Below are 22,280 nucleotides of genomic sequence, written 5' to 3'. Positions count from 1 at the left end.
AAATAAAAAAAAAATTTTTTTTTTTTGAAATGTAATACATTTAAATATTTATAATATAATTATAAGAAAATGTAAAAATTTGTACATCCAAAAAAGATGAGGAATGAGAGTCTTCACACATATATATTCCAAAGTCAGACACACCTTATATCATTGATGAATAACATAATAAATCACTTCAAATTCAATGCAACTCTAATGCAACAATTAATCAAAATGGAGCTAATGAGCTATTTTAGCACATTTGAAGGCATTCGAAAATTTCAGCAATTCACACGATAAGCGTCCGATAAGTATAGTCAATATATGCTCATATAATGCAATACAATCAAACGCCCAACCCCTCAGTGGGTCGACCCTGAACGTGTATATGCTTAATTTTTGGTGGCCTTTTGTTATTTTTGATTTAAACGCCGCAATATTTGAATTATGATTGTAAAACATGCAAAATTTATTGCATTTACAGTTGCCGAATTGTTGCAACATGGGCCGCACACGCACACACACAGATACACGCAGACCATGGCGTTTGATTTGCAGTCTAATATGAAGTGGTGGGAGGAGGGGCAGCATAATGCATTTTCAATTAATATTTGCTGCATTTAAAGTTTGCGCGCTGCAACTTTGATTGCAGCCGGCAAATGTAATTGCGGCAAATGATAATTTGTATAACTTGGCTGGCTTTCAAAATAATTGCAGTCGTGCGGGCAGTGTACAAAGCGAGTGCATTTTAATTGAAACTTTTGCCAAAAACCAAAACTCGACGCGATGCAACTCGACTCGACTGTCGTTGCGATGCGACTGAAGTTCAATTAGTTAGCAAGCATAATGCAATTAGAATTTGCTCAAAATTTTATTATTATCTTAGCACAATTCATATTAAATAAATATTTTTTTGGTTTTATTTTTTTGCAGACAAAAGAATTGTCCAAAATACAAGAAGAAGAAGCATGAAAGAACAATTCAAATAAAAACAATAATAAAATATAATATGGCAATGCGCAAAGCTGGGTGCCTGGCAAAAGGCAAACAGGAATGAATTATTTATGGAGAACACATGCAGAATAAGTCAACAGACGCTGCTGTGGCCAATGGCCTGCAATATGACTATCTCTCTCTATCTCACTCTAGTACTACTCTATCTTTCTCGCTCCTGCAGTCTGCTCCACATTTATGCACATAAATTGTAACGGCTTTTTGGCTCTACCTTATGCAGATTTGTTTAACTTCAAAAGAAATAACAAACTGAACAGCTTTGGATGCAGTTATTGCTGCTGCTGCTGCTACTCCTCTTCCTGCTGCTACTGCTACTGTTACTTCTCCTCCTGCTCCTTCTACTCCTGCTGCTGCTGCTGTTACTCCTCCTCCTGCTGCTTCTACTCCTGCTGCTGCTGCTGTTCCAAGTTTTTCTCTAGCATTAATCCACTAAACCGTAAACAAACGAGGCCAGTCAACAAAGGGCCAACATGTCGTATGAGCTATTAAGTGTGCCATGTGTGCCATATAAGTGCCAATGTATGTATATGTGCATGTGTGTGTGCGTGTGTGTGTGTATCGCCTCGTTGTATATTTTAAACTGCTCGTCCGTTCGAGCAGCATGCTCTGCATATTTTGTGCAGCTGCAAGCAGTTTCTATTTCTAATTGTGTCGCCTTCTGATATATGCTGCCAGCCATTTATTATACCTAGCCAGATAGATTTCTGCTCCGCTTCAGGTTCTTACCCAAATTCCGGATTCACTCCAAAAATGTCCTGCATGAAATACGGCTATTGATCCACTTGTCAAACACACGGAACATGTTTTAAGCCTGAGCTGAGACAGCCTATCAACTCGTTAGCCTAAAAACTAAGGCAACAAGAGTCATGAATCAACTGGGTAAGAATAATCTATGCAAGAGAATAGAGGCTTGAAAATGCCCTGTAAATGAAACAAAGTTTATATGGGTAAACATTCATGAATAGATAATGAAAATAGGTAATGAAAATATGATTTGAACATATTTCAATCAATATAGATTGATCAATCGAGACTGAACTTATAGCATATATCAACAACAGCTTTAGTCAGCAATGATATAAAGCTCTTGGCTTATTCAGTAATATTTGCCATTTAATAATTTTTGAGCTAGCACAAATAATTAAGAACTTTAACTCAAATTTGCGCTCAGTTGTTAAAACGGAATGTGAACTCGCTCGGAGTTGCCATAGCGATTCGACGCACACTGGAAAAGTTGTTACAGGAAAGCCTATGCCAGCAGCAAGATGGAAAAAGAACATATGTATAGAGCACATACATACATATACATATATCTAACATAGCAATCAGTATGAAAGAAGACTCAGAAGTAATTCAATTCGAGGTGCAATTGCCGAAATAACTCAGACGAAGCAAAGCCAAATGATTTTATATTCCATATATAATGAATTTTAAAATAAATTCAGAAACAAATAAAATATAGAATTTACTACAGCTTTTGCAATCAGTTAACATTATAATATTTTATTTTAAAATCTCTGAAATCTTAAATATTTTTATCATTTATGTCCTTCCATTTAAATGCAACTTTTATTTAATTTAATTTATTTTTTTTTATTTACATTCATTTAAAATTGTCAAAATATTTAATTTCCGACTAAATACGCTAGACTCTAATAAATGTAGAGTCTTTTCGAATTATTACTCAATTTCAAAATTATTAATCTTACTTTTTTTCATATTTGTTTTCCACCCGTTTTGACTCCATATAATATTTAAATGGAAAGCGTGCAAGCCTCTACGTGTTCCAATTTTATTTCCATTATTTCCTTTTTTTTTCGTGTTGCTGAAAGAGCTTAGCCGCAGCGAAAAATTTATATCTGACCACAAATACATTTTTGGCATTGTTGAAAATAAAAAAAAAAATAAAAAAAACAAAAATAAAAAGAAAACAATTTTATTCTTATTTCGATTTCCCTTTTTTTATTTTTTTATTTTCATTTATATAATCTCGCTTGCTCCGGCTGAAGAGCATGCAAATGTTGAGTTGTAGTTTACGTTTTCAATTTCATCAACTTAAACTAAAACGAAAAAGCTATTAACTCGAAATGCAACTCTGAGTGTCCGACTGGATGGATAAGCAGAATGCCAGCCTGAGCAGGAGAAGGGGAGGAGGGACGGGGAGGAGGGATGGGGAGGAGCAGATGGACTGGGCTGTGGCTGGCTGGTTGAGGGTTTCAGGGGTGGGGCATGGCACCATTTCCCTCTTGAATTTGCGCAAATTTACACGAATTTGATTATTATTATGATGGCAATTTGCAAAAATGTCATCTCTCAAGCGACAAATAAAAAGACGAGCAGCACAAAAAGCGAAAAAGAGTAGGAAAAATGAAAACATAGTCGGACAAACGGAAATTTCTCATTGCGCAAAGTGGCACAGGAGCTGCTGGCCCCACAAACAGGGTGCCGCCATTGGAGGCGAGTCGAGGCGCAGTCAGATACCGTGTGGGTCAATGGGTGTGCACCCTGTGCCAGCATACAGTCCTTGGCATCAATTGTGCCAGCCACCTAACAGGAGGAGGAATTTATAGTCCTTAACAAGCTGTGCGTCTTCTTGGCATTCGCTTATCGTGGCCGCCCATAATTATGACGCACTTTGCGGCAACTGGCGGGGCAGCCGGGGCAGCTGCTGCTACTGCTGCTGCCGCCACTGCTGCTGCTGCTGCTGCGTTCTTCTTCCGGCAGCAGGATGTTCAATTTTCGCTTGCCTCTTATTTCGCTTTGCCATTTTGATTTCCTTATTTGCCTTGTCGCGTTTTGCATTCATTTGCCTTTGCACTTTATCTGCCAGCGTTGCATTACTTTAAGTAGCAACAAGCCACGCCCCGACTGCGCCACCCCCAACTCGTTCCACTTGACTCGTGCCGCTCCAGCTGCGGCTCGCTGAAATTATCTGCTGGCTGAATCAAAAGTTTTTGCTCTTTTATGCTACGGCTCGTGCCCATTCGGGGCTAAGTGGCCGTGCTCGTGCTCGTGCTCGTGGTCGTGGTCGTGGTGGGCGTGTTAGTCAGACATCAGCGTCCTGGAATTGTGTCAAGGACACCAACGCCCCAAGCTCTTTTGGCGGCAAATTCGAGAAATTATTGCGGAAAAGGAAAACAGCACCACAAACATTGTTTAACTTTCATTGCCTTTTCCCTTAGCCACACACACACACAAACACACACACACAGGCACACAAATTGCCAATGAAACGCAGCTCTCAGCGCTTTAACTCTTCGGGCAGCCTTGTCGACCGCAGGACATAAGCAAATGCGGCATTTGTCAAGCCAAACAATGCAAATACATAAGTAATTTATGATAATGTGCGCATAGACTTAATTCAATGAGTTGTTGTCGTTGTTGTTGTCAGATAAATCAGCATTGAGGACCTAATTGTGTGTGAACTATGTGGAAAGAGTATAGATTTTAGCTAGTTATTTAAATAATTCCATAAATGCTAAACTTTAGTTTAGTCCGTTGCGCTTCAGCAATGGCAAATGCAATTTGCGATTCAACTAAGATTTCTATGCCTGGGCCGCAGCTTAACGAGTTCTTCAACTTGAATTACAACTTTAAATTGACTTGCCTGACTCACATACACACACAGGCGTACACACACACACACAGGCGCACACCTTGCCATTCAGTGAGCATCTTATAAGATTTATGTTTCTGGGTCACACAAAAGGCGAACAATGTGAGATCTGTTTTATGGCTACCTCAAGTGGCTTACGTTAACAACCCGACGAAAAGTGAACGGAGAAAGTAGCTGTCGAGTGAAGGTGAATGTGGCTGTGGCTGTGGCTGTGGCTGTGACTGTGGCTCCGACTGCTGCAAGTGTGAATGCGGCTTTTGGCCGTGAATGAAAGCAGCTTACAAAGGTGCATATAAGCTGGGAAGCTGGAGGAGCTGGCGATGGGACATGCAGCCATTGATGAGAGTTTCATGCACATCTATGAGCCCGTCTTTGGCTGCACCATTTTTGCAATTCAATCCCGTTCAGTCGCTGTCAAATCTTTCATTCAATTTAATTTTCATGCCGCAACCAGATTCGAACCGGGGGGACACGATGTCAAAGTTCCTGGAACTTCATTAGGAGCTAAGCTGACAGCCAACTGAGCGCAAAATAACCCGAATCCCTTCACGGCCAGCCACTTGTGGATATGTCTGTATTTCGAGTACAGTTACCGGCCCTCTGCTGCTGCTGGGCGGCGAAATTAAATGAACCAGAAACTTGGTAAAAGTATTTTAACCAGCGCAAATCCTGATGATAGGCCTTTTGACTTTTTATGCCCTGTGGCGGTACATTGACTAAATTTAGACTGCTATCTATCTATCTCTCTCTCTCTATCTCTCTCTCTATCTCTCTCTCTCTATCTCTCTTTCAAAAACGACAAATAGATTTAATGTAAAGAGTTTAGTTTATAATTAACTTGAAAACTCATCTTCTAAAAATTATTATAAAATAATATAAAATATTTATGAGAAGATATGGAAAAATTAAATAAAAGTCAGAAACTCTATATAAAAATCATAAATTGGCTAAGACTTATAATAAAAACGTTTACAAATATTTTTTAAATTTTAAAAATATCAAATTTAAATTATATTTATTTTAATTAAATTTTATGAATATTTCATTAATAATTTTAGCAAATTTATATGCTCAAAGTAGAGCATTCGTCAGTCGAGCTCACTCCGCACAAGGTTTCGCTGGCGCTACCTTTTGAGAACTTATTCAGATTCGCATTGCTGATTGTGCTAGGCTCAAAGTTTGCCGCTCCAAAGTTGTTCATAAGTATTTGGCCAGGGGTAAAATAACTTTGCCATCTCGTTGGCAAGGCAAACCCAAGTCGCTCAGCAACAATTTCACACAGCCCACTTTCCTTCCAATGCTAATCAACTGTGGGCACGTGGGCTGGCTGTCAGCAAAGCCGCATCTGCATAAAGTTGAGAATTATGCAAGAAATGCCAAAGTTCTCAAGAATTTTTAGATGGATTCGATGCAATTATTGTGCAATCGATTGACAACTAGAGAGATGCAGATAAGGAAATCAAATATCCAAGTTGAAATGTGAGAAATGAATAAGTAAAGTAAATCAAATGCATATTTAGAGCAACACAGTTAATTGTTATCGATAGTTTGTATATCAAAATTGAAGTCGTAATTAATTTACATTTAATAATTTTATAATATATATTAACAGGTTTCTCAAATGTTAGGGGATTTATAATCAAACGGCCTAATTTACTAAATATTTCATGATCAACTACTCACATATACATGGCTATCGATATACGTTTTGATATTCTCGTTTGTAATCAAAAAGCGCAAAAGAAGTCAAAGTATATAAAAATATATATATTAATCACATTAACATAAAGTGTAAAAAATATTAGATAATTTACTATATAGATATACTATATAGAATATATAATTTACTGTATATGTAGATATGCCATATATACATATCTTCTTTATGCTCCCATCGTATCGTATCAACGCCTACATTGAATCATTGTGAACAGCCTAGCTGTCTGTCCCAAACAAAATTGAGCATTACGTCCCGATAGACTTAAATGTCAATCTGGATTTTGAGGAATTGTGTTTTTCAGGCCATGAAATTTCAGAACATTTGGCGCTCCCTGGGCGCAGTCGGCGGCGGCTCCTTGGCCACTTACGTTGGCCTCAAGCTGATCGAGCGCAACCAAACGCACGAGGCCTACCACGAGAAACAGGAGATGGTGGGCAGGGGTGGCTGGTGTCACGACTGGGATCAGCGCCAGCTCGTGCAGCAGAAGCTCTCGAGCGAGTCGGGCATTGAGCACGAGCAGGAGCCGGAGGCGGTTGCCCTGCGACACATTGTGCTGGTGCGGCATGGCGAGTATAAGGCCTCACCGGATGGCGGACATCTGACGGAACTGGGGCGACTGCAGGCGCATCGCACGGGCCAGCGACTGCACGAGATGGGCGTGACGTGGGATCATGTGGTCGCGTCGACCATGTCGCGCGCCCAGGAGACGGCCATGATCATACTAAAGCAGATTAACTTCGATCCGCTCAAGATGAAGCGCTGCGAGCTGCTGCCCGAGGGCACGCCCTGCCCAGCCGATCCGCCCCAGAATCGCAGCGTTGAAAGCGTGGAGCGGGCCTTTCGCCGCGATGGGCCACGCATCGAGGCAGCCTTTCGACGCTACTTCTTTCGCGCCTCGCCAGAGCAGAAGCAGGACTCCTACCTGCTGGTCATTGGCCATGCGAATGTCATACGCTATTTGGTCTGTCGCGCCCTGCAGTTCTCGCCGGAGGCCTGGACACGCTTCACTCTGCACCATGGCTCCATCACCTGGCTGACCGTCTGGCCCACGGGCTATGTCACGCTCCGCTGTCTGGGCGACACAGGCTTCATGTCCATCAACGAGCTGACACACCGCAGACCGAAGGAGCAAGTTAAGTAAGGCAGAGCAGCGATTTCTGCAGTTGCTGGTTTTTACATTTAAACCTATATATGTAACAAATTATGTACGCCCCATCAAATTGTTAAAGTATTGTATAAGTGTGTCTAATAAATAGCTGCAGCTAATTTTTTTTTTTTTTTTTAATTAAAAATTATTGTGGCGAATCGACATCACTCTTGTATTCCTAATCGATATATTCGATAATAATCACTCACTTTACTATCAATAGATATTGAGTATTGTCATCTTCATCTTTAAGCTTTTGAGGATCATTATGAGGATCTGGCCTTTTTCAACTGCCAATTACAGGGAAAAATGGAATCTAGCTACTGGCGGGAAATTTGGCATTCTTTACTTGAATATTATTGGCAAAAACAATTCGTACACTGCCGAGGAGAAAATTGATTTTATTGAGCTCGATGATCGTGTGTCAATTTTCGAATAAAAATATAATTCTCATTTTCAATGGGCTCAGGGTATAAAAACTGAAATGGCTATATGTCTGGCTATTCCTGAATTTAATCTAGCCTTTTCTAGCAAGATCGTAATTAAATAAATGTTATATATTATGAGTTTAAACAAAATAAATGGAAATATAATTGTGTTTTAATTTAATAAGCGTCACCATAACATCACTCCATAATATTATTGGAAATATCATATATGACAAATATGATGATTGTATTCGAATTTCTATATTATTTTCCTATATAACATTATAATTTAAAGTATTTATAGAGATTTTTATTTCACGTCCCTTCCAAATTCGATTTAAACTGACTGAAAGCTGAGCATATGCAGCAGCTCTTGCACTTGTCACACAGATTGACGCAATGATTAAATGTGAATAATATTATTTGTATTTTATTTTATTTTATTTTCTCTCATATGCTTCATAGGATGAGAGTTTATAATATTTCGCATGCTCTGGGCAACACTTGAGTGTTTAATTTACACACAAATGCGCACACTTAACTACAAGTGTGTGTTTGTGTGTGCGTGTGTGTGTGTGTGTGCGCGTGTGTGCGCGTGTGTGTGTGGGTGAATGCGGCTTCATTTGTAGCCGGACTTTTTGGCCTCTGCATGCTGACCATCCGGAACGTGACTTTTATGTTCATTTTGTGTTGAGCGCATATCGGATGGATGCAGCTGCTGGCAAATGGCAAAAGCGGAAAAGCGGAAGAGCGGAAGCTATAACTTTGACCAAAATCACTTTTGGGCAATGCCTGTGGCTGCTTGTCCTCACTAGCCCCGCGCTGTGGCCGTTGCCACAATTCCGCACTCTTTCGGCTTTGTCCCTGCTCATTAGCGGGACTTTAATTTTGGAGCCCTGGTACTCTGGTTGTTGGGGTTTTCTCTCTGGTCGGCAACTCGGTTACGGTTTCTGGGTTTACTCTTTGTTTATGTTTTCAGAGTCGCTGTCGTCATCATTTCATTAAATTTGCATCGCAACAATGTGAATTTCATTTGCTTAGCCACAAACTCGCATTATTTCTGTTCAAAGCCTGTCAACTATTTGCTATTTCCACATTGTTGCAGGAATTTAATAAAATGTAAAAAATAACTAAAAATAAGCAAACACTGAATTCTGAATTCCCCCCTCCCACCACATACTCGACTCACTTCACTGCCACCTCAGTTCACTTCCCCCACGAGGCACGGCGGAGCAATCTCTGTCCGCCCACAGCTAGTTCTCCCAGCCAACTACATAGTGGATACATATCGATTTTCAGCTGTAAGATATCTCATATGTGTATGGATAAGCGCTGCAATAATAGCAAGAGCCTGCTCAAAGGGATTTCTCTAAGCAAATATTCGCTGACTCAAGTGAAACATATAAGAAAAAAATAATAATAAAAATAATATGAATATAAAAAAAAATAGAATAAGGAATATTATTAGAAACAATTTTGAAAATTTTTTTAAATAAATTTATTTATTGTTTTAGTGAAAGGCAATATATAAAATAGAATAAAAAATTTAAAATTGATATATATATATATTGCAAAAAAGTTCATTCCTGAGTTGATAAAGTTTGTTAAGATTTAATTTGTGTAATGAGAAACAATCACGCAGTTATTCTCATCCCCATCATAATCCTCATCATCATGGATCAATGGGTACTTCAATCTGTTCTTTCAACATGGCTTTGCGTTTGCGCCGCTCTCTAACATTGCTGCAGATGCGCACCGCAAAGAAGTAGACGAGCTCGATGAAGCTGAGGCTGGAGATGCCCATAAACAAGCCAAAGATACCGCCACAATTGGATATCAGCGTGGTAGCGCCAAAGAGAACGGTTCGCTTAATGGCCGTGAACTGATGCTCCTTGAAGTAGACGGATAAACGAGAAAATTTCCCACTGCAGAAGTTTATATACTGTATTTATCTACATACACATTTCCAAATTTATCTTGTAGAGCAATTACTTACTCGTTGTTCTCGTAGCTATCGCGCATAGCGATAATCGATTTTTCTGTATTGAACAGAGCTCGCGATATCTCAAAGTTATATTCCAAGGAGGTGCATGCGGGCATGCAGTTGCACATGACCTTGGTATTGGGATCGACGCTCTGATGTACGGTCTGATTCTGCAATAGGGCATAGAGTTCGTCCTGTGCCTTAGTGTAGCAGTCAATCTTCTCAAGTCCGCAAACTGGCACATCCAAGGGCTCTGCAAGGAGAAGATACTGACTTAGAGCTGATGATGTAGCCATGCTCGATGTACGATCACGCACTGGGCATCCAAAACTTGACACAGCCACACTTTGTCATTGTAAAGTTGGCCAGGCACTCGGTCTGGCAATTGCTCTGCGAATAGCTGCGGAAAAACCGGAGATGGCGTTCATCATCGAAGAAGCACTGACGCCTGTTGACCGTTATGATCATAGAGTAAATAAGCATATTAATATACATTTTATCAATATGTTCATATTGATATGAATGATAGGAAATCGCAAATGCCTCAAATATGCAGATGTCTATGGTATGTACATATGCATGTATGTGTATATGTCTCTGATGTGCTCACTTTTCAACCGAAATTTCGTGTATATTTCTCGTAGAAACGATATAGCTCGGTAACACGCTCACAAGCACTTCTTGGGTATGGGGTACCAGAATATAATTGTTCGATGTGACCGGTACACTCTCTGGAGAGTTGAGAAAAACCTATACAAATAATTTAATACTAAACGAAAACCAAAGAAAATAAAACAACCCGACAACTATTACGCACCTTATAACCCTGCTTAGAGCTACGGCAATCGTAGTCGTAATTGCGCTCCAGGCCCAACATGAAGGCAAAGAATCCTTTACTTGCCGATGCAGAAACCATACGCTGTGGATAAGAGTTCTGGCCCTGATCCACATAGCCCGTCGACAGCGACCAGTTGCCCCGAATTTCATTTAGTCTGGGCAATTGTGTGTCAAAGTAGTTCTGAAAGTCAACTACGTCCGGATCCACATAGCTGATGAAACGCTCATCGCGATAAATATCCTTGGGTCGCAGACCGTTGAACTGATAGCAAATACCCTCGTCCGTGGCCACAAAGTCAAAGAGCTCGTAGCAAAAGTAGAACCGTGAATTCCAGCGACAAAACAGACCCGTATCATTCTTCGAGATGCTCAGGTCCACCAACGTCTCCGTCACATTTTCCGTTTGCTGGCTATGCAGCTTTGACAGAATCGGCGCAAACCTCTTAGCAACATCCGAGTCACAAATGTGCATGGTGGCTGCCATACGCTCCAAACTATAAATAGACAAATTTGATTTTCAATGGACAAGCTTAAGAACTGAAACTATGATTGCCGAACAGCAATCAGCAATCTGCTTTGAACTTAGCTTATCTACTGCTTATCTCTTGTTTGTTATTATCATAAACATGATTAATCTATACTTTTTCAATACTCAACTCTTCTTCTGCTACACTTGAATTTTGGTTACCCTCCTTGAACTCCTGCCAGATCTTTCGTGAGATGTTCGCATAATCGAAAGCCTCGCGCTCCATTTTAATTTCCGGGCATATGGTAATTGTGGGGAACGGTATCTTGTGCACTGGCACCAGCGTCTCGTCGAAGCCCAGGATGACCGGCGAGTCCTGCCATTTGAGGTAGGTGGCCCAAATAAGCGAGGCCGCAAAATACATCGAGGTACAGGTCAACACCAGCCAGTATAATCTGAGGAAACACAGAGACAGACGCACTTTCAGGGGGAAACTGGACAACGCTTGAGGATGCACGCACACACTTCTCGTATATGGGGCGATGCAGCTCGAATATGTAGCGTATGCCATGGATGGTGGTGCTCTTCGAGTACTCCAGCAGCATTCCCTTGCAGGCGGACAGACGACTGCCGTATCTGATCCGGGATTTGATGATCACAGCACTGGGCACATCACTTAACGCCGCCGAGTTGATGCTGCCGCCCTCAAAGTCAAAGGTCGGCACGGTCAGCAGTAGCGGCCCCGGCATCAGGCAGCTGGGCTTCTCCTCTCGCACCTCCTCTGCTGCGCTGGCCATATTCCAAATGCGCGTCTAGCACGGCGTTGCCTCAACTAAGCTGTGCGGCGTTGCGAGCTGCAGTTTTATAGCCAGAAAAAATGGGCGCGTCCACGAGCCAACCTTCTAAAACTCCCAAAGGATGTCACAATTGGTGAACGGGGACATTTCCGAGTTTTACATATTCAAGTACTTACAAAATGAAGTATGGTTGACATTTGTATGCAATACCCAATTTGCATATTTTAAGGACATCTGTTCCACCTTTAAACTTTAGCATATAGCAAACTGAGTTAAGAAAGGCGATTGACATTTTATACCCTGAACCAATTGAAAATTGGAAATCAGGGTATAATGGTTTTGTGAAAAGTATGTAACAGGCAGAAGGAATCATCGCAGACCCCACGAAATATATATATTCTTGATCAGGACGACGAGCTGAGTCGATATAGCCCTGTCCGTCTGTCCGTCCGTCCAATCTCAGAAGATATAATAGCTAGAGAGCTGAAATTTGGCATGCATACTCGGCTATACCATAGGCAGTACAAGTTTATTTTATTTTTCCGATAACTCATCCGATAACTTTTTTATCGAGGACAATCGAAAATCGACTTTGCATTTCAAGTACTAGAGACTTGTGCTTTGGAATGTACACACATTTTAGGTATATGATCACGCTCTGAAAGTTTCATTAAGATTGTCTATCTTCAAAAGAAATTATTTAACAAATAAATTCTCATAATATTGCCCACACTGCGGCGCAGCCCAAGCGCAATCAGCAGAGCGTGTCTATTCGTCCATCGGTCAATCCATCCTGCCATAAAGCTATTCGTCCGTCCATTCATCCGTCCGTCCATCCGTCTGTCTAGCCATTCGTCCGTTCATCCATTCATCCGTCCGTTTATCCATTTGTCCGTCTATCCATCCATCAATCCGTCCACAAGGAGACTTTATAGAAGAAGCTACTACTCGTATTGACCTCATCCTCGTATTCAGTGAAATTTATGCCCCTTAAGCGCATAGCAAGATGGAAAAATTGGAGTTGGAGCTTCACAATGTCATAGTCATAGCGACTGCAAGCCCCTTCCTGACATTACCAAAGAAGATTCAATAGTTATTTTTATAGTGAATGAATACTATAGGAGTTGATAGTCGACTGCAACATTCTAATTTGTTTTATTTCTTGTGCTCAGTTTTAAGATTCTGATTAATAAAATAATATAACATATTTTAAACATGAAGTACAATAACAAATAGACACAAAGATATCCACATCATCATCATCATCATCATGGATCAATGGGAACTTCATCCTGTTCCTTCGAGAATATTATCGCCTTACGTTTGCGCCGCTGACTGCAGTTACCGCAAATGCGCATCGAGAAGAAGTAGACGAGCTCGATGAAGCTGAGGCTGGAGATGCCCATAAACAAGCCAAAGATACCGCCACAATTGGATATCAACGTAGATACGCCATACAGAACGGTTCGCTTTATAGCCGTGAACTGATGCTCCTTGAAGTAGACGGTCAGGCGCGAGCCAATCGCACTGCAGCAATATACAATAGTAAATATGAATATTTCTGATTGGAGTAGCAATATATAATGGTAAATATGAATATTTCTGATTGGGGTTGTTGAAAATATATCAAAATATCAATACATCGGTATTTTTTGTTAATAATATAAAAATATATATTATATATCAGAATATGTTTTTGGCCAAACTTCGAATATTTTTTGTGATATTTTGTATATCCTGAACCAATTGAACATGGAAAATCATTATATGTACATTTGCGTAATAAGTGAACCAAGCGCGAATGTACAAAAATTAAGTAGGGTGAAAACGTAATATTCAAACTTAAAAAATGGAACAGCCACATGTAATCAAATATGGCGTCGTATATAAAAAACAAGCACCTTGTTGCTTTTGAGTACCGCATTTTTATAATGTAAATAAAAAAAGTTTATTCTTATTTTCTTTTTTTTTTTTTTTTTTTTTGGCACGGATTATAAATTTATTGTGGGAAAAAGTAAAAAAAAAAAACAATTATCGAACAATTTTGATATATCGATATTTTTAAAGTTGCATATCAAAAATCATATTGATATTTTTTCAAAACCTAAAATAACATCGATACATTTTAAAAATATTCGACAACCCTATTACTGATATACTCTATGGCGTAGTTACTTACTCATTGTGCTCGTAGACTTCACGAAAAGCTACTAATGTTTTTTCCAGATTATAGAAGGCACGCGATATCTCAAAGTTATATTCCAAGGAGGTGCATGCGGGCATGCAGTTGCACATGACCTTGGTATTGGGATCGACGCTCTGATGTACGGTCTGATTCTGCAATAGGGCATAGAGTTCGTCCTGTGCCTTAGTGTAGCAGTCAATCTTCTCAAGTCCGCAAACTGGCACATCCAAGGGCTCTGCAAGGAGAAGATACTGACTTAGAGCTGATGATGTAGCCATGCTCGATGTACGATCACGCACTGGGCATCCAAAACTTGACACAGCCACACTTTGTCATTGTAAAGTTGGCCAGGCACTCGGTCTGGCAATTGCTCTGCGAATAGCTGCGGAAAAACCGGAGATGGCGTTCATCATCGAAGAAGCACTGACGCCTATTGAAATTTAGAAATATAGCAAAGAGAACATACAAGATATAAATGTTATGGTTAAAGAAATATGTCTAGTGTTTACATATAATGAATGTGTAAAAAATAATAAGAGAGCTTTAAAGAAACAGTCTACGAGGGATATCCCAAGCGTATTAAATGGCTCTTTCTGCAATACTTCTAATATGTATGTGTATATTTATGTATAATATACATGTGCATGCGTGCATGTAAGGTGTCTCTGATATTCTCACTTTTCAGCTGTAATTTCATGTAAATTATTTGTGGACACGACATAGCTGGGCAACACGCTAACCATGACTTCATGGCCATGGGGCACCAGAATATAATTGTTCGATGTGACCGGCACACTCTCTGGAGAGTTGAGAAAGACCTGGAAAGACAAATTAACAATAAACGAATGTGAGGGAACACAACACCAACAACATAGTAACGCACCTTATAGCCCTGCTTAAAGCTACGGCAATCGTAGTCGTAATTGTGCTCTAGTCCCTGTAAGAAGGCAAAGAACCCTTTCGCAACCGATGAGGCCACAGTGCGCTGGGGATATGAGTTCTGGCCCTGATCCACATAGCCCGTCGACAGCGACCAGTTGCCCCGAATTTCATTTAGTCTGGGCAATTGTGTGTCAAAGTAGTTCTGAAAGTAAACTTCGTCCGGATCCACATAGCTGAGGAAACGCTCATCGCGATAAATATCCTTGGGTCGCAGACCGTTGAACTGATAGCAAATACCCTCGTCCGTGGCCACAAAGTCAAAGAGCTTGTCGCAAAAGTAGAACCGGCCATTCCAGCGACAAAACGGACCCGTCTCGTTCTTCGAGATGCTCAGGTCCACCAACGTCTCCGTCACATTTTCCGTTTGCTGGCTATGCAGCTTTGACAGAATCGGCGCAAACCTCTTAGCAACATCCGAGTCACAAATGTGCATGGTGGCTGCCATACGCTCCAGACTATAAATAGATAGACAAGAAACCAATATCAGTCGCCACTTTTTCGACAAGATTAAGTACTGAAACTATGATTGCCGTATAGCAATCATTATATATAAATTTGTAGAACCACATGAGAGTACAATTCCGATTCTGCTTTGAGACTCAATACTCAACTCTTCTTTATCTACACTGGAAAATTGGTTACCCTCCTTGAACTCCTGCCAGATCTTTTGAGAGACGTTCGCATAATCGAAGACCTCGCGCTCCATTTTAATTTCCGGGCATATAGTAATTGTAGGGAACGGTATCTTGTGCACTGGCACCAGCGTCTCGTCAAAGCCCAGGATGACCGGCGAGTCCTGCCATTTGAGGTAGGTGGCCCAAATGAGCGAGGCCGCAAAATACATCGAAGTACAGGTCAACACCAGCCAGTATAATCTGAGGAAACACAGAGACAGACGCACTTTCAGGGGGAAACTGGACAACGCTTGAGGATGCACGCACACACTTCTCGTATATGGGGCGATGCAGCTCGAATATGTAGCGTATGCCATGGATGGTGGTGCTCTTCGAGTACTCCAGCAGCATTCCCTTGCAGGCGGACAGACGACTGCCGTATCTGATCCGGGATTTGATGATCACAGCACTGGGCACATCACTTAACGCCGCCGAGTTGATGCTGCCGCCCTCAAAGTCAAAGGTCGGCACGGTCAGCAGTAGCGGCCCCGGCATCAGGCAGCTGGGCTTCTCCTCTCGCACCTCCTCTGCTGCGCTGGCCATATTCCAAATGCGCGTCTAGCACGGCGTTGCCTCAACTAAGCTGTGCGGCGTTGCGAGCTGCAGTTTTATAGCCAGAAAAAATGGGCGCGTCCACGAGCCAACCTTCTAAAACTCCCAAAGGATGTCACAATTGGTGAACGGGGACATTTCCGAGTTTTACATATTCAAGTACTTACAAAATGAAGTATGGTTGACATTTGTATGCAATACCCAATTTGCATATTTTAAGGACATCTGTTCCACCTTTAAACTTTAGCATATAGCAAACTGAGTTAAGAAAGGCGATTGACATTTTATACCCTGAACCAATTGAAAATTGGAAATCAGGGTATAATGGTTTTGTGAAAAGTATGTAACAGGCAGAAGGAATCATCGCAGACCCCACGAAATATATATATTCTTGATCAGGACGACGAGCTGAGTCGATATAGCCCTGTCCGTCTGTCCGTCCGTCCAATCTCAGAAGATATAATAGCTAGAGAGCTGAAATTTGGCATGCATACTCGGCTATACCATAGGCAGTACAAGTTTATTTTATTTTTCCGATAACTCATCCGATAACTTTTTTATCGAGGACAATCAAAAATCGACTTTGCATTTCAAGTACTAGAGACTTGTGCTTTGGAATGTACACACATTTTAGGTATATGATCACGCTCTGAAAGTTTCATTAAGATTGTCTATCTTCAAAAGAAATTATTTAACAAATAAATTCTCATAATATTGCCCACACTGCGGCGCAGCCCAAGCGCAATCAGCAGAGCGTGTCTATTCGTCCATCGGTCAATCCATCCTGCCATAAAGCTATTCGTCCGTCCATTCATCCGTCCGTCCATCCGTCTGTCTAGCCATTCGTCCGTTCATCCATTCATCCGTCCGTTTATCCATTTGTCCGTCTATCCATCCATCAATCCGTCCACAAGGAGACTTTATAGAAGAAGCTACTACTCGTATTGACCTCATCCTCGTATTCAGTGAAATTTATGCCCCTTAAGCGCATAGCAAGATGGAAAAATTGGAGTTGGAGCTTCACAATGTCATAGTCATAGCGACTGCAAGCCCCTTCCTGACATTACCAAAGAAGATTCAATAGTTATTTTTATAGTGAATGAATACTATAGGAGTTGATAGTCGACTGCAACATTCTAATTTGTTTTATTTCTTGTGCTCAGTTTTAAGATTCTGATTAATAAAATAATATAACATATTTTAAACATGAAGTACAATAACAAATAGACACAAAGATATCCACATCATCATCATCATCATCATGGATCAATGGGAACTTCATCCTGTTCCTTCGAGAATATTATCGCCTTACGTTTGCGCCGCTGACTGCAGTTACCGCAAATGCGCATCGAGAAGAAGTAGACGAGCTCGATGAAGCTGAGGCTGGAGATGCCCATAAACAAGCCAAAGATACCGCCACAATTGGATATCAACGTAGATACGCCATACAGAACGGTTCGCTTTATAGCCGTGAACTGATGCTCCTTGAAGTAGACGGTCAGGCGCGAGCCAATCGCACTGCAGCAATATACAATAGTAAATATGAATATTTCTGATTGGAGTAGCAATATATAATGGTAAATATGAATATTTCTGATTGGGGTTGTTGAAAATATATCAAAATATCAATACATCGGTATTTTTTGTTAATAATATAAAAATATATATTATATATCAGAATATGTTTTTGGCCAAACTTCGAATATTTTTTGTGATATTTTGTATATCCTGAACCAATTGAACATGGAAAATCATTATATGTACATTTGCGTAATAAGTGAACCAAGCGCGAATGTACAAAAATTAAGTAGGGTGAAAACGTAATATTCAAACTTAAAAAATGGAACAGCCACATGTAATCAAATATGGCGTCGTATATAAAAAACAAGCACCTTGTTGCTTTTGAGTACCGCATTTTTATAATGTAAATAAAAAAAGTTTATTCTTATTTTCTTTTTTTTTTTTTTTTTTTTTTGGCACGGATTATAAATTTATTGTGGGAAAAAGTAAAAAGAAAAACAATTATCGAACAATGTTGATATATCGATATTTTTAAAGTTGCATATCAAAAATCATATTGATATTTTTTCAAAACCTAAAATAACATCGATACATTTTAAAAATATTCGACAACCCTATTACTGATATACTCTATGGCGTAGTTACTTACTCATTGTGCTCGTAGACTTCACGAAAAGCTACTAATGTTTTTTCCAGATTATAGAAGGCACGCGATATCTCAAAGTTATATTCCAAGGAGGTGCATGCGGGCATGCAGTTGCACATGACCTTGGTATTGGGATCGACGCTCTGATGTACGGTCTGATTCTGCAATAGGGCATAGAGTTCGTCCTGTGCCTTAGTGTAGCAGTCAATCTTCTCAAGTCCGCAAACTGGCACATCCAAGGGCTCTGCAAGGAGAAGATACTGACTTAGAGCTGATGATGTAGCCATGCTCGATGTACGATCACGCACTGGGCATCCAAAACTTGACACAGCCACACTTTGTCATTGTAAAGTTGGCCAGGCACTCGGTCTGGCAATTGCTCTGCGAATAGCTGCGGAAAAACCGGAGATGGCGTTCATCATCGAAGAAGCACTGACGCCTATTGAAATTTAGAAATATAGCAAAGAGAACATACAAGATATAAATGTTATGGTTAAAGAAATATGTCTAGTGTTTACATATAATGAATGTGTAAAAAATAATAAGAGAGCTTTAAAGAAACAGTCTACAAGGGATATCCCAAGCGTATTAAATGGCTCTTTCTGCAATACTTCTAATATGTATGTGTATATTTATGTATAATATACATGTGCATGCGTGCATGTAAGGTGTCTCTGATATTCTCACTTTTCAGCTGTAATTTCATGTAAATTATTCGTGGACACGACATAGCTGGGCAACACGCTAACCATGACTTCATGGCCATGGGGCACCAGAATATAATTGTTCGATGTGACCGGCACACTCTCTGGAGAGTTGAGAAAGACCTGGAAAGACAAATTAACAATAAACGAATGCGAGGGAACACAACACCAACAACATAGTAACGCACCTTATAGCCCTGCTTAAAGCTACGGCAATCGTAGTCGTAATTGTGCTCTAGTCCCTGTAAGAAGGCAAAGAACCCTTTCGCAACCGATGAGGCCACAGTGCGCTGGGGATACGAGTTCTGGCCCTGATCCACATAGCCCGTCGACAGCGACCAGTTGCCCCGAATCTCATTTAGTCTGGGCAATTGTGTGTCAAAGTAGTTCTGAAAGTCAACTACGTCCGGATCCACATAGCTGAGGAAACGCTCATCGCGATATATATCCTTGGGTCGCAGACCGTTGAACTGATAGCAAATGCCCTCGTCCGTGGCCACAAAGTCAAAGAGCTTGTCGCAAAAGTAGAACCGGCCATTCCAGCGACAAAACGGACCCGTCTCATTCTTCGAGATGCTCAGGTCCACCAACGTCTCCGTCACAATTTTCGTTTGCTGGCTATGCAGCTTTGACAGAATCGGCGCAAACCTCTTAGCAACATCCGAGTCACAAATGTGCATGGTGGCTGCCATACGCTCCAGACTATAAATAGATGGACAAGAAACCAATATCAGTCGCCACTTTTTCGACAAGATTAAGTACTGAAACTATGATTGCCAAATATCAATCATTATATATAAATTTGTAGAACCACATGAGAGTACAATTCCGATTCTGCTTTGAGACTCAATACTCAACTCTTCTTTATCTACACTGGAAAATTGGTTACCCTCCTTGAACTCCTGCCAGATCTTTTGTGAGATGTTCGCATAATCGAAGACCTCGCGCTCCATTTTAATTTCCGGGCATATGGTAATTGTGGGGAACGGTATCTTGTGCACTGGCACCAGCGTCTCGTCGAAGCCCAGGATGACCGGCGAGTCCTGCCATTTGAGGTAGGTGGCCCAAATGAGCGAGGCCGCAAAATACATCGAAGTACAGGTCAACACCAGCCAGTATAATCTGAGGAAACACAAAGACAGACGCACTTTCAGGGGGAAACTGGACAACGCTTGAGGATGCACGCACACACTTCTCGTATATGGGGCGATGCAGCTCGAATATGTAGCGTATGCCATGGATGGTGGTGCTCTTCGAGTACTCCAGCAGCATTCCCTTGCAGGCGGACAGACGACTGCCGTATCTGATCCGGGATTTGATAATCACATCACTGGGCACATCACTTAACGCCGCCGAAGTGATGCTGGCACGTTGATAGTCGAAGTTCGGCAAGACCAACAGCTCTGGCCCCGGCAGCAGGCAGCTGGGCTTCTCCTCTTGTTCCTCTATTGTGGCCATAGCGCGTCCATCCACGTCGTTGCCTCAACTGAGCTGCGCGGCATTGCGAGCTGCGCTTTTATAGCCAGCACACAAATGGGTGCGTCTACACGGCTACATTCCCGTAGGATGTCACACTTGCTGCTCGGGGACGCAGCTGCGTTGTGCACATACTTAGCCTAATTGCGTGCAAAAATATGTCGGAAAATTAAGTACAGTTTACATTTCTATGTAATACCAAATTTGTACAATTTTTAAAGAGCAAAATATCCAAGAAAGAATTTTGAAATAGAAAAGGTTTCTTTGCTTACTCAACGAAATAATAATCTGTCTCTCCAAGTTTCGCAGACGCAATGAAAGTGGAAAATTGACTTAACTCATCTTAATCGTGCTACATATTTCTGTGTTATAGCTACTACTTTCAATATGCTGCTCCTCTTCACAATTGGAGCTTAGTCTATAACTGTGCGAATGGCGAAAGCTAGTGAAAGGCCTTCAGTCTGAATAGCAAACTCAAGAGGATGGTGCAAATATTAATCTGCGCCTGAAACCAAGCCAGATTGTTAATTAATTAGTATCCTGCTGTAGTTGCCTATATTCCTGCACACAAACAATACAATGGAAATACAATACAGTGGAAATTGGAAGTAAGCAAAGCTCCACGAGCTGTCTCAATGCTGAAATACTTATATGCAAAGCAAGTTTTACGTGTGGGCCATTGGAAGCTGCAGCCGTAAGTGCAATTGCAGCTGCAGATGTTGTCAAGTTTCAGTTTGATAGAATTTCAGAATTTAAGTTGAAATGTGGATGGCTTGTGAAGCTCTGTGGCTGGCTCGGGGCTGCCGTGCAAATGCGAGCACACAAAATGCATAAATCAAAGGAAAATTGAATTTTAGCCATTGAAAGGCATTGCCTACGCCGAGCCACAGCATGGCTGGTGAGGCGAGCCTCGCCACACGCTGTGAGCAGCCTGTGACAATATGTTAGAAACGGCACAGAGTTACCCCAGCCATGCTGTTGCCCTGCACTCCCCACACGTCCCACACAGTCTCCACAGCCCCTCGCCGAGATTGTCAGTGGAATGCGTGGCAAAAACTTTGTCTGGCTTGGCGTTGATGCCACTTTAAAAACAAAATTCTCGAGTGCTTTATGCAAAGACCCAGCAGACGTGAGCACTTCATAAATGCGACTGAAAAAAAAGCATCGATTTTTTTCATCAACTTCTTAAACCATTTTGCGAGCTCAAAGTCGAGCAATGAAACTCTGATTAAAGACTAACTAATTTGCAAAAAAGTCGAACTTAGTTCGCAGCTCTAAAGACTTACCAAATTACTATTATTTACAGAGCTATTATATTTCAATTTAGCTGGGTTGCTTACAGAGTATATAATATATTTTTAAATATTTAATATTAAATTATTTTTTTTTTATGAAAGTTAAACAATTATTTAATATACAAAATATTTTTATTTATTGTTTAATTTATTATCATATTATATTCAATATATATATTAGGCTTTTAAATGCTTAATATATTTGTATATTTAAATAGTATAAAATGAGAATTAACAGAATTAAATCCAGCTGTACGACGACCTCTTGTTGGGCCTGTTATCAATATCGATCTG

The 22,280-nt window shown here is 40.8% G+C and overlaps 4 protein-coding genes across 4 annotated transcripts; 1 reads left to right on the top strand and 3 right to left on the bottom strand.

Moving 5' to 3' along the window:
- The first annotated feature begins 6,550 nt into the window (after positions 1-6,550).
- LOC6579872 (serine/threonine-protein phosphatase Pgam5, mitochondrial) lies at positions 6,551-7,598 on the top strand. Its single transcript, XM_002005709.4, has one exon. The coding sequence runs from the start codon at positions 6,598-6,600 to the stop codon at positions 7,471-7,473; it is 876 nt and encodes a 291-aa protein (XP_002005745.2). The 5' UTR covers positions 6,551-6,597; the 3' UTR covers positions 7,474-7,598.
- A 1,887-nt stretch (positions 7,599-9,485) lies between these two features.
- On the bottom strand, positions 9,486-12,022 carry LOC6579871 (pickpocket protein 28). The gene is made up of 7 exons (XM_002005708.4): positions 11,720-12,022; positions 11,386-11,649; positions 10,709-11,222; positions 10,502-10,641; positions 10,209-10,339; positions 9,904-10,144; positions 9,486-9,832 (listed from the first exon to the last, which is right to left on the bottom strand). The coding sequence occupies exons 1-7, from the start codon at positions 11,989-11,991 to the stop codon at positions 9,580-9,582; spliced, it is 1,815 nt and encodes a 604-aa protein (XP_002005744.1). The 5' UTR covers positions 11,992-12,022; the 3' UTR covers positions 9,486-9,579.
- Positions 12,023-13,115: 1,093 nt separating this feature from the next.
- LOC122757717 (pickpocket protein 28-like) lies at positions 13,116-16,366 on the bottom strand. The gene is made up of 7 exons (XM_044010862.1): positions 16,064-16,366; positions 15,730-15,993; positions 15,060-15,573; positions 14,855-14,994; positions 14,476-14,606; positions 14,171-14,411; positions 13,116-13,518 (listed from the first exon to the last, which is right to left on the bottom strand). Exons 1-7 carry the CDS (start codon positions 16,333-16,335, stop codon positions 13,260-13,262), a joined length of 1,821 nt encoding a protein of 606 aa, XP_043866797.1. The 5' UTR covers positions 16,336-16,366; the 3' UTR covers positions 13,116-13,259.
- Positions 16,367-17,459: 1,093 nt separating this feature from the next.
- On the bottom strand, positions 17,460-20,939 carry LOC6579870 (pickpocket protein 28). Its single transcript, XM_002005707.4, has 7 exons — positions 20,408-20,939; positions 20,074-20,337; positions 19,404-19,917; positions 19,199-19,338; positions 18,820-18,950; positions 18,515-18,755; positions 17,460-17,862 (listed from the first exon to the last, which is right to left on the bottom strand). Exons 1-7 carry the CDS (start codon positions 20,671-20,673, stop codon positions 17,604-17,606), a joined length of 1,815 nt encoding a protein of 604 aa, XP_002005743.1. The 5' UTR covers positions 20,674-20,939; the 3' UTR covers positions 17,460-17,603.
- Between the last annotated feature and the right edge of the window lie 1,341 nt (positions 20,940-22,280).

Source organism: Drosophila mojavensis, unplaced genomic scaffold, assembly GCF_018153725.1.
Source record: "Drosophila mojavensis isolate 15081-1352.22 unplaced genomic scaffold, ASM1815372v1 contig_80, whole genome shotgun sequence".
In the NCBI taxonomy this organism is placed as follows: Eukaryota; Metazoa; Arthropoda; class Insecta; order Diptera; family Drosophilidae; genus Drosophila; species Drosophila mojavensis.
Note: the sequence above shows the minus strand (reverse complement) of the source record. Positions and strands in the feature narration are given on the sequence as shown.

Excerpts from the sequence above, each read along its gene's own strand:
- LOC6579872 (XM_002005709.4), top strand. The coding sequence starts at position 6,598 with ATGTCAATCTGGATTTTGAGGAATTGTGTTTTTCAGGCCATGAAATTT.
- LOC6579871 (XM_002005708.4), bottom strand. The coding sequence starts at position 11,991 with ATGGCCAGCGCAGCAGAGGAGGTGCGAGAGGAGAAGCCCAGCTGCCTG. Across the intron at positions 10,145-10,208 it reads TGTCAAGTTTTGGATGCCCA|AGCCCTTGGATGTGCCAGTT; the intron begins GTGCGTGATCGT and ends TTCTCCTTGCAG. Across the intron at positions 9,833-9,903 it reads GATAGCTACGAGAACAACGA|TGGGAAATTTTCTCGTTTAT; the intron begins GTAAGTAATTGC and ends AAACTTCTGCAG.
- LOC122757717 (XM_044010862.1), bottom strand. The coding sequence starts at position 16,335 with ATGGCCAGCGCAGCAGAGGAGGTGCGAGAGGAGAAGCCCAGCTGCCTG. Across the intron at positions 14,607-14,854 it reads CATGAAATTACAGCTGAAAA|GCGTCAGTGCTTCTTCGATG; the intron begins GTGAGAATATCA and ends AAATTTCAATAG. Across the intron at positions 13,519-14,170 it reads GAAGTCTACGAGCACAATGA|TGCGATTGGCTCGCGCCTGA; the intron begins GTAAGTAACTAC and ends ATATTGCTGCAG.
- LOC6579870 (XM_002005707.4), bottom strand. The coding sequence starts at position 20,673 with ATGGCCACAATAGAGGAACAAGAGGAGAAGCCCAGCTGCCTGCTGCCG. Across the intron at positions 19,339-19,403 it reads GCTTTAAGCAGGGCTATAAG|GTCTTTCTCAACTCTCCAGA; the intron begins GTGCGTTACTAT and ends TTGTCTTTCCAG. Across the intron at positions 18,756-18,819 it reads TGTCAAGTTTTGGATGCCCA|AGCCCTTGGATGTGCCAGTT; the intron begins GTGCGTGATCGT and ends TTCTCCTTGCAG.